We start from the raw sequence: 12,724 nt of genomic DNA on the forward strand, positions 1-12,724 counted from the left end.
GGTAGCTGGCATCCCAGAGCTCTGTGGCCAGATCGCAGTCACCTATTAGCGGCTAAACAACCACCACTGGTAGCCGGCATCCCGGAGCTCTGTGGCCAGATCGCAGTCACCTATTGGCGGCTAAACAACCGCCACTGGTAGCCGGCATCCCGGAGTTCTGTGGCCATATCGCAGTCACCTATTGGCGGCTAAACAACCGCCACTGGTAGCCGGCATCCCGGAGCTCTGTGGCCAGATCGCCGTCACCTATTGGCTGCTAAACAACCACCGCTGGTAGCTGGCATCCCAGAGCTCTGTGGCCGGCTGGCAGTCACCTATTGGCTGCTAAACAACCACCGCTGGTAGCGGCTTGGCTCTGGGGGAGCGCGCTACCTATTGGCGGCTAAACAACCGCCGCTGGTAGCCGGCATCCCGGAGCTCTGTGGCCAGATCGCAGTCACCTATTGGCGGCTAAACAACCACCGCTGGTAGCCGGCATCCCGGAGCTCTGTGGCCAGATCGCAGTCACCTATTGGCGGCTAAACAACCGCCGCTGGTAGCCGGCATCCCGGAGCTCTGTGGCCAGATCGCAGTCACCTATTGGCGGCTAAACAACCGCCGCTGGTAGCCGGCATCCCGGAGCTCTGTGGCCGGCTGGCAGTCACCTATTGGCTGCTAAACAACCGCCGCTGGTAGCCGGCATCCCGGAGCTCTGTGGCCAGATCGCAGTCACCTAATGGTGGCTAAACAACCGCCAATGATAGCCGGCATCCCAGAGCTCTGTAGCCAGATCGCAGTCACCTATTGGCGGCTAAACAACCGCCGCTGGTAGCCGGCATCCCAGAGCTCTGTAGCCGGCTCGCAGTCACCTATTGGTGGCTAAACAACCACCGCTGGTAGCCGGCATCCCAGAGCTCTGTAGCCGGCTCGCAGTCACCTATTGGTGGCTAAACAACCACCGCTGGTAGCGGCATCCCAGAGCTCTGTAGCCGGCTTGCAGTCACCTATTGGCGGCTATACAACCGCCAATGGTAGCCGGCATCCCAGAGCTCTGTAGCCAGATCGCAGTCACCTATTGGCGGCTAAACAACCGCCGCTGGTAGCCGGCATCCCAGAGCTCTGTAGCCGGCTCGCAGTCACCTATTGGTGGCTAAACAACCACCGCTGGTAGCCGGCATCCCAGAGCTCTGTAGCCGGCTCGCAGTCACCTATTGGTGGCTAAACAACCACCGCTGGTAGCGGCATCCCAGAGCTCTGTAGCCGGCTTGCAGTCACCTATTGGCGGCTATACAACCGCCAATGGTAGCCGGCATCCCAGAGCTCTGTAGCCAGATCGCAGTCACCTATTGGCGGCTAAACAACCGCCGCTGGTAGCCGGCATCCCAGAGCTCTGTAGCCGGCTCGCAGTCACCTATTGGCGGCTATACAACCGCCACTGGTAGCCAGCGTCCCGGAGCTCTGTAGCGGCTAAATACAACCAGCAACTGCTGCTCAGATTTGATCGTCCCTCACACTATAGACTGTTCGTGTTACAGCGCTTTACTTAGTTTAAAATACTTCTATTTTAGGTATATCTTGGTGTATTGGTGAAGTAGCATTGATCACTTTGAGGGAGGGGTACATTTTGTCCCCACATACATTTTGTTTGAAATTCAGCAGAGAAATTCCACGCCTCTCACCCGAGAAATCGCACCCTGGATATGAATGTAGAGCTGATTGACAGGCTCTGTCTGACCATCCAAGCTGAAAGTACTCCCTCTGTTTTTAATATTAATAAATGTTAATGAATTCTGAAGCATATGAGAGACTCAAGTAAATTAATAAAATGTGCAAATCAAATGCAGCATGTAGACTGTAGCTGTAGGCAGTAATGTCTGATATCTGATTAAAGCTGTGTGGCAGCAGCTCTTTCAATAAAAATAACTAAATACTTTATATAACATATTTGTGTGACTGGTGTTATTCTCTGCTTCCATAGTAGTTCTTCTGATTATGTTCGTAATTCTATGTGCACGCGGCTGTTAGTTGTTGTTGTTGTTGTTGTTGTGTGATGACGTGTGTGCAGTCGGGTTGATTAAGGTACAAAAACAACCGTGTCTGTTCTTGGAAGTGAGATGAAAAGATTGAGAGAGAGACACACGCATTAAAGCTGCCATGGCAACACAGATCGACTGGTAGTCTGTACAGAAAGAAGAAGCCTATGAAACACACATATATACACTCGGACTTACATCCAAACTTCAATCAATCACTTTCCCTGTGTACACACTCACTTATTCCCTTGATACATCCATCCTTCTCCTTTACACACTCCTTTGTTCCCTATGTACACTTATTAGTTCCCTTTACACACTCCTTTGTTCTCTATGTACACTTATTAGTTCCCTTGACACACTCATTTGTTCTCTATGTACACTTTTTAGTTCCCTTGACACACTTATTTGTTCTCTATGTACACTTATTAGTTCCCTTTACACACTCTTTGTTCCATATGTACACTTATTAGTTACTTTACACACTCATTTGTTCTCTATGTACACTTTTTAGGTCCCTTGACACACTCCTTGTTCCCTATGCACACGTATTAGTTCCCTTGACACACTCATTTGTTCTCTATGTACAAATATTATTTCCCTTGACACACTTCTTTGTTCCCTATGCACACGTATTAGTTCCCTTTACACACTCCTTTGTTCACTATGTACACATACTAGTTCCCTCATCTCAGCCTGGGACATGTAGTGCCGGGAATATCGATATATTTCACTTGGTAACAAACGTGCAACACAAGAAAAGTAGCTGTGACTTCAGGTCAGCACTAACAGCTAACCTCCTGGAATAATGCATGTCCCTATGCACACGTATTAGTTTCCTTTACAGACTTCTTTGTTCCCTATGCACATGTATTAGTTCCCTTGACACACTACAGCTAACCACCTTAAGGTGGTTTCTCCTCTTCTTCCCATTCTGTCAACATTACATGACCACAGCATACAGTACATTTACTTCTAATTGTTAGTATGAATGTGCATGCAGGGATCCCCATTAAAGCAATAATTATTCAGTCTCTCAAAACACATGCACTCACACACATTTGCTCCCTACATGACATGCATTCATTAGGGTAATGTATTCATATAAATGTACGCTCATGCATTCCTTATATACATTAAGAAGGGATTCTATTTTTTCCCTGCAAACATTTAATACATTCAGTTCCTTTCCACTCAAACATACACGCGCCTTCTGTAGGCAGTTCCTTTTATATAGTTTTCACTCGTACTCCTCTAAAACACCCATTTGCTTCATTAATACACATCTACAACCATTCACTGTAATAGAAGCACAGCTCTCTGCAAACTCATCTGTTATTTACACCGTGATCCACACCAACATGTCGCCCGGCAGCGACATAAAGTGCCTTAGCGAAATGTCTGAATGTGGACTGACCTGCTGGATGACACTCATACTACTCTCAGCACCCATTTGTTCCCAAAATACACATATGCAATTATTCACTCGCTCTCTATATAGAAGCACACTTGTGTCTGTCAGGCAGTGACGGACTGGCATCAAAAAAACGGACCTGGCATTTGCAACACACCGGCCCTGTTTTTTCAAACCACACCAATCTCACCCATTGAGATAAAAAGCCCAAAAAAAACCATACACGCTAGAGGTGTGAATCTTCACCGATCTCCCGATTCGATTACGATTATCATGTCAGCGATTCAATTTGATTCGATATCTCGATGCATCACGATGCGTCAAATACATGTTTTCTATTAAAGCCATGTAGGATATTTAATTCATAGCTTTTCAAGCTTCAAAAACCAAACCAAAAAAAATTCTGCAGTGCTCTGATACTAAATAACTTGGATACAGAAAACTATACAGCACTGAGCACATGGCACTTCCTGAATGTGCAAAACATACCAGAATATGTAAACAGAAATGTTGTTAGGCCTACATTACATTATAAACAGAAATAATCGATTATGAGCCGGCCGATTATCGATGCAGCATCGTCCATGTCCACGATTCCATGCATCGATTATTTGATTAATTTCAACACCTCTAATACAGAGAATGCAAAAATGTTGAACACACACTGAAAGGACACGCATTACTATTGCTACAGTCGGTCACATGTGCCAACAACAATTTAGCAATGCTCAACCTCTGGGTAGTACGTGCATTGAGTGTCAGTAACAGAGCTTTGAAATTAGTAACTCTGCCTACTGAGAGAAACCCTCCCACGCAGCTCGCTGCACTACAATCTTGAATATTTTTAGCTGCATGCATGAAATAACTTATCAAAATAAACCGAAGACAGAATATTGTTATTATCAGTAGTGGCCCATAGAGGGCACCCCTTCTGGCATTTGCCCAAATTCCAGATGGCCAGTCCGTCACTAACCTGACTCCACCAGATGGATCGCTTCGCATTTGCTCAGCATATCCATGCATCCATACATGAACTTTTGGGAAGTGGTGAAAATACTGGTTAGCTGATTGGATAAACCATCTGTCTATCACCACCTAAAGTTGGTGATAGATGGGCTCTTCTCTCTTTTTTGCTCTTCTTTCAATGAAGGAATACTTTCTAATTTGGATAAAACTTGCTGCGTTAGCTACGCTCATCTCATCCGTGGAAGCCGCCACGTTGTTTAGACTGAACAGTCGCTTCTCGTTGCGTCACACCTAAACGCGCCTCAAAACCAACGCTGATTGGTCGGTCGTTTGGCGAACAGCTCCAAATTATCTCTATCTCAAGATGCCAGACTGATCTGCGAGTAGAAAACTGGAGTTGCGAGATCAGGACGGTCTCACAAGGCTAGTCCGTCACTGCTGTCGGGTTCAAACCGTGTAGTTTGTTCCTTATTTGTACAAGCACGTGTAGTATCTAAACATCTTATTTTATTCTGAACATTCTATAGCTTGTACTTAAGCTTTATCTGAACTATCTATACCATCTATATAACTTGTACTTAAGCTTTTGGTAACAAAGAAATCCAAATTAACTTTACCAGACATCCACAGAAAACATCTGGAATGCGTTATCAGTGGGGCCCCCAAAAACAGAGAGGTCTTTGTTGGACATGTGCCAAATAATATTGGTCAAACTATTGCTCCCTCCCCTATCTATGATACATGGTTATAGATATATACGGTTTTCAAACAAAGAAAGACAGAGTGATCATTTTGAGAATTGGGAAACTGTCGCTCTCCGAGCTCCTGCAGAAGCTTGTAAATTGATGTTGAAATCTTTGATGTAAATAAACTTTTATAATCAAGAACAGTGTCAGCGGATTCCTCTTCACACAACATCACAGCATCGCTACTAAATACACCACACATGTTATGTATCTGCTCAGCGTACACACACACACACGGAGCTGTGATCACGCGTGCTTTAGCGGATGAAGTGACTGTGGACCGACCTGCTGGATGAAGGTGTGAGCGCCGTGGGGGCTGAGCAGCAGGATGGCTCTGCGTAGCGTGTCTCTGTAGCGGTTCAGCTCCTCCGTCCTCATGGTGGTGAACAGGTTGGTGAAGACTTTACTGATGTTCCTGTCCACTCGCTGCAAGGCCACGTCCACGCCCTGCCGGGACGTCTGGTCCAGGAAGCCCTGCAGCCCGCGGATGTCTGGAGCAACGGATGGGGGGGATGAAGAAAAAGAGGGCAGAGAGTCAAATATATATCAACGCAAATGGGTTATATTACTGCGGAGGGAAAAGTTGGAGATGCAGAACAGAAAGAAGGAAGAGAAACGACCCGAAACGATGCAAATATCAGAAAAAAAATATCACGGTTTCACGGTATTGCTGTGTTGTAATTACAGCTTTTAAAATGGATTATTCTGAAATGTCTGGGTAAAAAGCAACAAGTGTTTTTTCTTCCATTGAACACAATGTCTTTTATTTTTAAAGGTCCCATGACATGGTGCTCTTTGGATGCTTTTATATAGACCTTAGTGGTCCCCTAATACTGTATCTGAAGTCTCTTTTATATAGACCTTAGTGGTCCCCTAATACTGTATCTGAAGTCTCTTTTATATAGACCTTAGTGGTCCCCTAATACAGTATCTGAAGTCTCTTTTATATAGACCTTAGCGGTCCCCTAACACTGTATCTGAAGTCTCTTTCATATAGACCTTAGTGGTCCCCTAATACTGTATCTGAAGTATCTTTTATATAGACCTTAGTGGTCCCCTAATACTGTATCTGAAGTCTCTTTCATATAGACCTTAGTGGTCCCCTAATACTGTATCTGAAGTCTCTTTTATATAGGCCTTAGTGGTCCCCTAATACTGTATCTGAAGTCTCTTTCACATAGACCTTAGTGGTCCCCTAATACTGTATCTGAAGTCTCTTTTATATAGACCTTAGTGGTCCCCTAATACTGTATCTGAAGTCTCTTTTATATAGGCCTTAGTGGTCCCCTAATACTGTATCTGAAGTCTCTTTTATATAGGCCTTAGTGGTCCCCTAATACTGTATCAGGACACCATTTGGGGGGACATGTTCAAAGTGCTGTAAGTGCACCTCAAGCTGCTGCCAGCATAATCTCACGTGAGTCTGGTTTTTGCAATTATAAAGCACATAACGTCCCCGTCTGGAATTTTTATCCCAGTCCGCCCCTGGTGACTAACTTACCTACAAGGCCAGTTAAGAAATTAATTTGGTGGCCCTCCTGCGGTAACTCTGAGGACCGCCAGACCCCCCCTGTTGAAGATCTCTGTCAAATGGTTTTTCAGAATAAAATCTCTGGCAGAATTCTGTCGTTTACAACAAGCTCTACAAGCTTTCTCTCCGATGACGACCGGCAGCCTGGCAGCAGATTTCTCCGTCACAGAGCAGCCGACTTGATTACTCAGAGTGAGCTGATGCACGCCTTCACTCTTGTCAATTACCGTTCAAAGCCGAGTTCAAAAGTCTGCGTAGAAGCTGCTTTCATCTCCGCGGCTGTGCAGCGTCCTGTGGGCATGCATTCCCGACCCATAAAAGCAGCCAAACAGCGGGGCGGCAAACAGAACTTCAGACAGGGAAAATAAGAGTCGTGATGCTGCCTTAAAGGCCCCCATCCTGAAGCTGACTTATCCTCTAAAAGCTGACTGAGGCTATTATCTGTATTCCTGCAGCGTTTTCGGCTGTGCCACTGAAGCAGACAGCATCGGTCCGTGTGAGAATATCATTTGGATTGCTCGCACTCTTCTCTTAAAAAAAAAAACACTGCCTGAGAAGTTTCTTCCTCTGACATTCAGACAAGGCAGCTGTGTTACGCTACGCTTCGTTATAGCTGGTGACAGGTTGTTTGGCCCGAACATCTCTTCCTTTCCCCCCCATCCCTCCATCCTTCTCTGTCTATTAGCACTGACAGCTGGCTTGTTCCCCGTCCTGACTGACTCCGACTGCCACTCTCTACTCCCACAAACTCCTATTTTTTTTACTCCATCTGTTTCATCGCATCCTCCTTAACTCTCCCTGTCTCACATACAATTTCCCCCCTCCCCCCCCGTCATTGTTTTTTGTTCTCCGTTACATTTTTCTGTCCATCCATCCATCCTTCCATCCATCAGTCAGTCAGTCAGTCAGTCAGTCAGTCAGTCAGTCAGGCCCTTCCGGTCCTCTCCACAGAAAACGGTGGATTTTGGTTTTATTGTGTAGGCAAATACCCAACGAAAACAAGCAACACGGTTCAGTTAGCAGGCAGTTAAATGTAAACAGGTCTTGTATTAGTCTATAGGTCCTGTATCAGTCTATAGGTCCTGTATCAGTCTATAGGTCCTGTATTAGTCTATAGGTCTTGTATTAGTCTATATGTCTTGTATTAGTTTATAGGTCTTGTATCAGTCTATAGGTCCTGTATCAGTCTATAGGTCCTGTATTAGTCTATAGGTCTTGTATCAGTCTATAGGTCCTGTATTAGTCTATAGGTCCTGTATTAGTCTATAGGTCCTGTATCAGTCTATAGGTCCTGTATTAGTCTATAGGTCTTGTATCAGTCTATAGGTCCTGTATTAGTCTATAGGTCTTGTATTAGTCTATATGTCTTGTATTAGTTTATAGGTCTTGTATCAGTCTATAGGTCCTGTATTAGTCTATAGGTCTTGTATCAGTCTATAGGTCCTGTATTAGTCTATAGGTCCTGTATTAGTCTATAGGTCTTGTATTAGTCTATAGGTCCTGTATTAGTCTATAGGTCCTGTATTAGTCTATAGGTCTTGTATTAGTCTATAGGTCCTGTATTAGTCTATAGGTCTTGTATTAGTCTATATGTCTTGTATTAGTTTATAGGTCTTGTATCAGTCTATAGGTCCTGTATTAGTCTATAGGTCCTGTATTAGTCTATAGGTCTTGTATTAGTCTATAGTACCTGTATTAGTCTATAGGTCTTGTATTAGTCTATATATAAATGTACAGATAAGGAATAGCTGGAGGACCAATTTGCAACTCATTATGTCAATTGGCAACATGATTGGGTATAAAAAGAGCCTCTCAGAGTGGCAGTGTCTCTCAGAAGTCAAGATGGGCAGAGGATCACCAATTCCCCCAAAAATAGTGGAGCAATATCAGGCATTTTCTCTTGGCCAAGGATCATTTAAAATGGACTGTGTCAAAGTGGAAAAGTGTTCTGTGGTCAGACGAATCAAAATTTGAAGTTTGGGACGCCATGTCATCCGGACTAAAGAGGACAAGGACAACCCAAGTTGTTATCAGCGCTCAGTTCAGAAGCCTGCATCTCTGATGGTATGGGGTTGCATGAGTGTGTGTGGCATGGGCAGCCTACACATCTGGAAAGGCACCATTAATGCTGACAGTTATAAGTTCTAGAACAACATATGCTCCCATCCAGACGTCGTCTCTTTCAGGGAAGACCTTGCATTTTCCAACATGACAATGCCAGACCACATACTGCATCAATCACAATGTCATGGCTGCATAGAAGAAGGATCCGGGTACTGAAATGGCCAGCCTGCAGTCCAGATCTTTCACCCATAGAAAACATTTGGCGCATCATAAAGAGGAAGGTGCGACAAAGAAGACCTAAGACAGTTGAGCAACTAGAAGCCTGTATTAGACAAGAATGGGACAACATTCCTATTCATAAACTTGAGCAACTTGCCTCTCAGTCCCCAGACTTTTGCAGTCTGTTATAAAAAGAAGAGGGGATGCCACACAGTGGTAAACATGGCCTTGTCCCGACTTTTTTGAGATGTGTTGATGCCATGAAATTTAAAATCAACTTATTTTTCCCTTAAAGTGATACATTTTCTCAGTTTAAACATTTGATATGTCATCTATGTTGTATTCTGAATAAAATATTGAAATTTGACACTTCCACATCATTGCATTCTGTTTTTATTCACAATTGTACAGTGTCCCAACTTTTTTGGAATCGGGTTTGTATTTAATCAGTGAATTAGTATGCTGACCAACAGGTGTTGTGTTATAATGTGTGCTGAAAACCACTGAACTCTGTGCATGGACGGAGAAAGCCAAACACCTGTAGCAGACACAGTGCAACGATGCACGGAGGCTTCACACTCACTCCCAAACTTCTGAATAGAATTTGAAACAGACTGAAAGTGGAGGAGCTGATGTAGCGCTGCGTTGCTCAAAGTCTGCAGCTTCACCGCTGATTTATTGAGCGTTTTTCTATCTATTTTCATGGATGAACCGAGGCCTTCCCGCAGAGCTTTGCCTCAGCTGGTGGCTGTGAATCGCATGGCGTTGGGTTTTCAGATTTCACACGAGGTCCCCAAATGCACCGTGACATCATGACTTCACGTAAACATACACGCCACTTATCTGTACGCATTTTGAGCTATCCACGTGTGTGTCTACGATGTGTGTGTGTCTACGATGTGTGTCTACGATGTGTGTGTGTCTACGTTGTGTGTGTGTCTACGATGTGTGTGTGTCTACGATGTGTGTGTGTCTAGGATGTGTGTGTGTCTACGATGTGTGTGTGTCTACGATGTGTGTGTCTACGTTGTGTGTGTGTCTACGTTGTGTGTGTGTCTACGTTGTGTGTGTGTCTACGATGTGTGTCTACTGTGTGTTACGATGTGTGTGTGTCTACGATGTGTGTGTGTCTACGATGTGTGTCTACGATGTGTGTGTGTCTACGTTGTGTGTGTGTCTACGATGTGTGTGTGTCTACGATGTGTGTGTGTCTAGATGTGTCTACGATGTGTGTGTGTCTGATGTGGGTTACATGTGTGTGTCTACGATGTGGTTACGATGTGTGTGTGTTACATGTGTGTGTGTTACGTGGTGTGTGTCTAAGTGTGTGTATTCAATGTGTGTCTGCTGTGTGTATTCATGTGTGTGTCTACGATGTGTGTCTAATGATGTGTGTCTAATCGTGTGTGTTACAATTGTGTCCACCGCGCGTGTTCACATGTGTGTGTCTAACATGTGTGTGTGTCTACGATGTGTGTGTGTCTAAGTTGTGTGTGTGGTCACGTTGTGTGTGTTTACGTTGTGTGTGTGTCTAGTATGTGTGTCTACGATGTGTGTGTGTGTCTACGATGTGTGTGTGTCTAATGTGTGTGCTCTACGGTGTGTGTGTCTACGTTGTGTGTGTGTCTACGATGTGTGTGTCTACGATGTTGTGTGTCTAGGATGTGTCTACGATGTGTGTGTTTACGATGTGTGTCTACTATGTGTGTGGTCTACGATTGTGTCTACGATGTGTGTGTCTACGATGTGTGTGTGTCTACGTTGTGTGTGTCTACGATGTGTGTGTGTCTACGATGTGTGTGTGTCTGCGCTGTGTGTGTCTACGATGTGTGTGTGTCTACGATGTGTGTGTCTACGATGTGTGTCTACGATGTGTGTGTCTACAATGTGTGTGTCTACGCTGCGTGTGTCTACGATGTGTGTGTGTCTACGATGTGTGTGTGTCTACGATGTGTGTGTCTACAATGTGTGCGTCTACGCTGCGTTTGTGTCTACGATGTGTGTCTACGATGTGTGTGTGTCTACAATGTGTGTGTCTACGCTGCGTGTGTGTCTACGATGTGTGTCTACGATGTGTGTCTACGATGTGTGTCTACGATGTGTGTGTCTACAATGTGTGTGTCTACGCTGCGTGTGTGTCTACGATGGTTACTTTGGATACTTTGACTCAATCTTTACAGTGACCTCACCCTGCACTGGCAGCATAAAATCTAACTAATAAAGACATCACACGTTTTATAGTGTAACTTTCTACACATTCACACTGCAGCAAAAACGATGCACATCACGTTTCACCTTTTTTTATCAGCGTGCAGTATAAAAGTGACACAGGCTGGCCAGGTAATGTGACAGCTAATGAATTACTTCCCGAGATAAATCACAGAGCACTGATACTGTAAACAAGGACAAGTGCAACGTCTCCTAATTAATTAAGAGTGTGGGCGAGCATCTCAAGCCACATTTAAAGAGACAGCTCACCCCTAAGGCAAGAATACACATGGTTTCTCTTACCTTTAGAGCTAATTATGAATCCAGATGAGATGTAGAGATGTCTGCTTTCTCTCCAATATAATGGAACTAGATGGGGCTCGACTTACATTGAAAACTGGATTGTGTCTTTACATAAATCATGACGTGATGACATGGAAGAAGCGTACAATAGTCTATACACAAATCAAAATGTACAATCTACATGACCAAAATGAAATAGGTACACACACACACACACACACACACGCACTCTCATACACACACACACACACACACACACACACACACATTCACACACAGACACACACACAGACATACACAGACACACACACACCAACGTTCAGACACACACACACACACACACACACACATACTCAAAAAATAGTAAAAATATTGCTACGTACAGTGTGCATTTTACTCTCACACAAACACACTCACTCACTCACTCACACACAGACATACACACTCACTCATTTACACACAAACACACACACACGCACACACACACACACACACACACACACACACACACACACTCACACACACACACACTATATAGGCTAGTAACCAGTGTACAAGTAGCATACTAGTGCAATATTGTAATGTGTGACGTACACACACACACACTCTCACACACACCCTTTATAGGCTAGTAACCAGTGTACAAGTAGCATACTAGTGCAATATTGTAATGTGTGAGGTAATGAGAGTTTTGTGGATTGTTTTAGTATCAAACGTGTAATTTACAACCCGCCCCAATAATCAAAACTGGGCTTTTTTCCAAATCTTTTGTTCCTTTTCAGTGTTTTTGTAGCTTTTTTCCACCATTCTTGTCGCCTCTTTCAAGGTTTTTCTGGACGTGTTGTTCGCCTTTTTTGAGTTATTTTTGGCAATTTCTTTTACCTCTTTCAGTGGTTTTTTTTTGACAACTTTTTGGATGTGTTGTTCACCTTTTTTCAATGTTTTTTTGGACATTTTTGTCACCTTGATTTTATATATTTTTTTCTAAGTCAATGGCACTTTTTTCAATGTTTTTGTCGCGTCTTTCAAGGTTCTTTTGGACGTGTTGTTTGCCTTTTTGAGTTATTTTTGGCAATTTCTTTTGACGTTTATGTCATCTTTTTCAATGTTTTTTGGGACATTTTTGTGGATGTTTTTGCCGCCTTGTTTTTATTATTAGTTTCTGTCTTTTATCGAGTTTATTTTCTGACAATTTTTTTGATTTTTATGTCGCTTTTTTTCAGTACATGCAGACATATCCTGGGTCCTCCCTAGATAGTTG

At 43.9% G+C, this 12,724-nt stretch overlaps 1 protein-coding gene across 1 annotated transcript in view; it reads right to left on the reverse strand.

Annotated features, from left to right (window-relative positions):
- LOC120551580 (glutamate receptor ionotropic, delta-1-like) overlaps positions 1 to 12,724 on the reverse strand; it is a gene marked incomplete at its 5' end in the record, with an annotated part of 570,300 nt that overhangs the window by 136,664 nt on the left and 420,912 nt on the right. Inside the window, one exon of the mRNA XM_039789066.1 lies at positions 5,424 to 5,629. Coding sequence (XP_039645000.1) covers positions 5,424 to 5,629 — 206 coding nt within the window. The remainder of the gene's footprint in view (positions 1 to 5,423; positions 5,630 to 12,724) is intronic.

Source organism: Perca fluviatilis, chromosome 21 (genome assembly GCF_010015445.1).
Source record: "Perca fluviatilis chromosome 21, GENO_Pfluv_1.0, whole genome shotgun sequence".
NCBI lineage: Eukaryota > Metazoa > Chordata > Actinopteri > Perciformes > Percidae > Perca > Perca fluviatilis.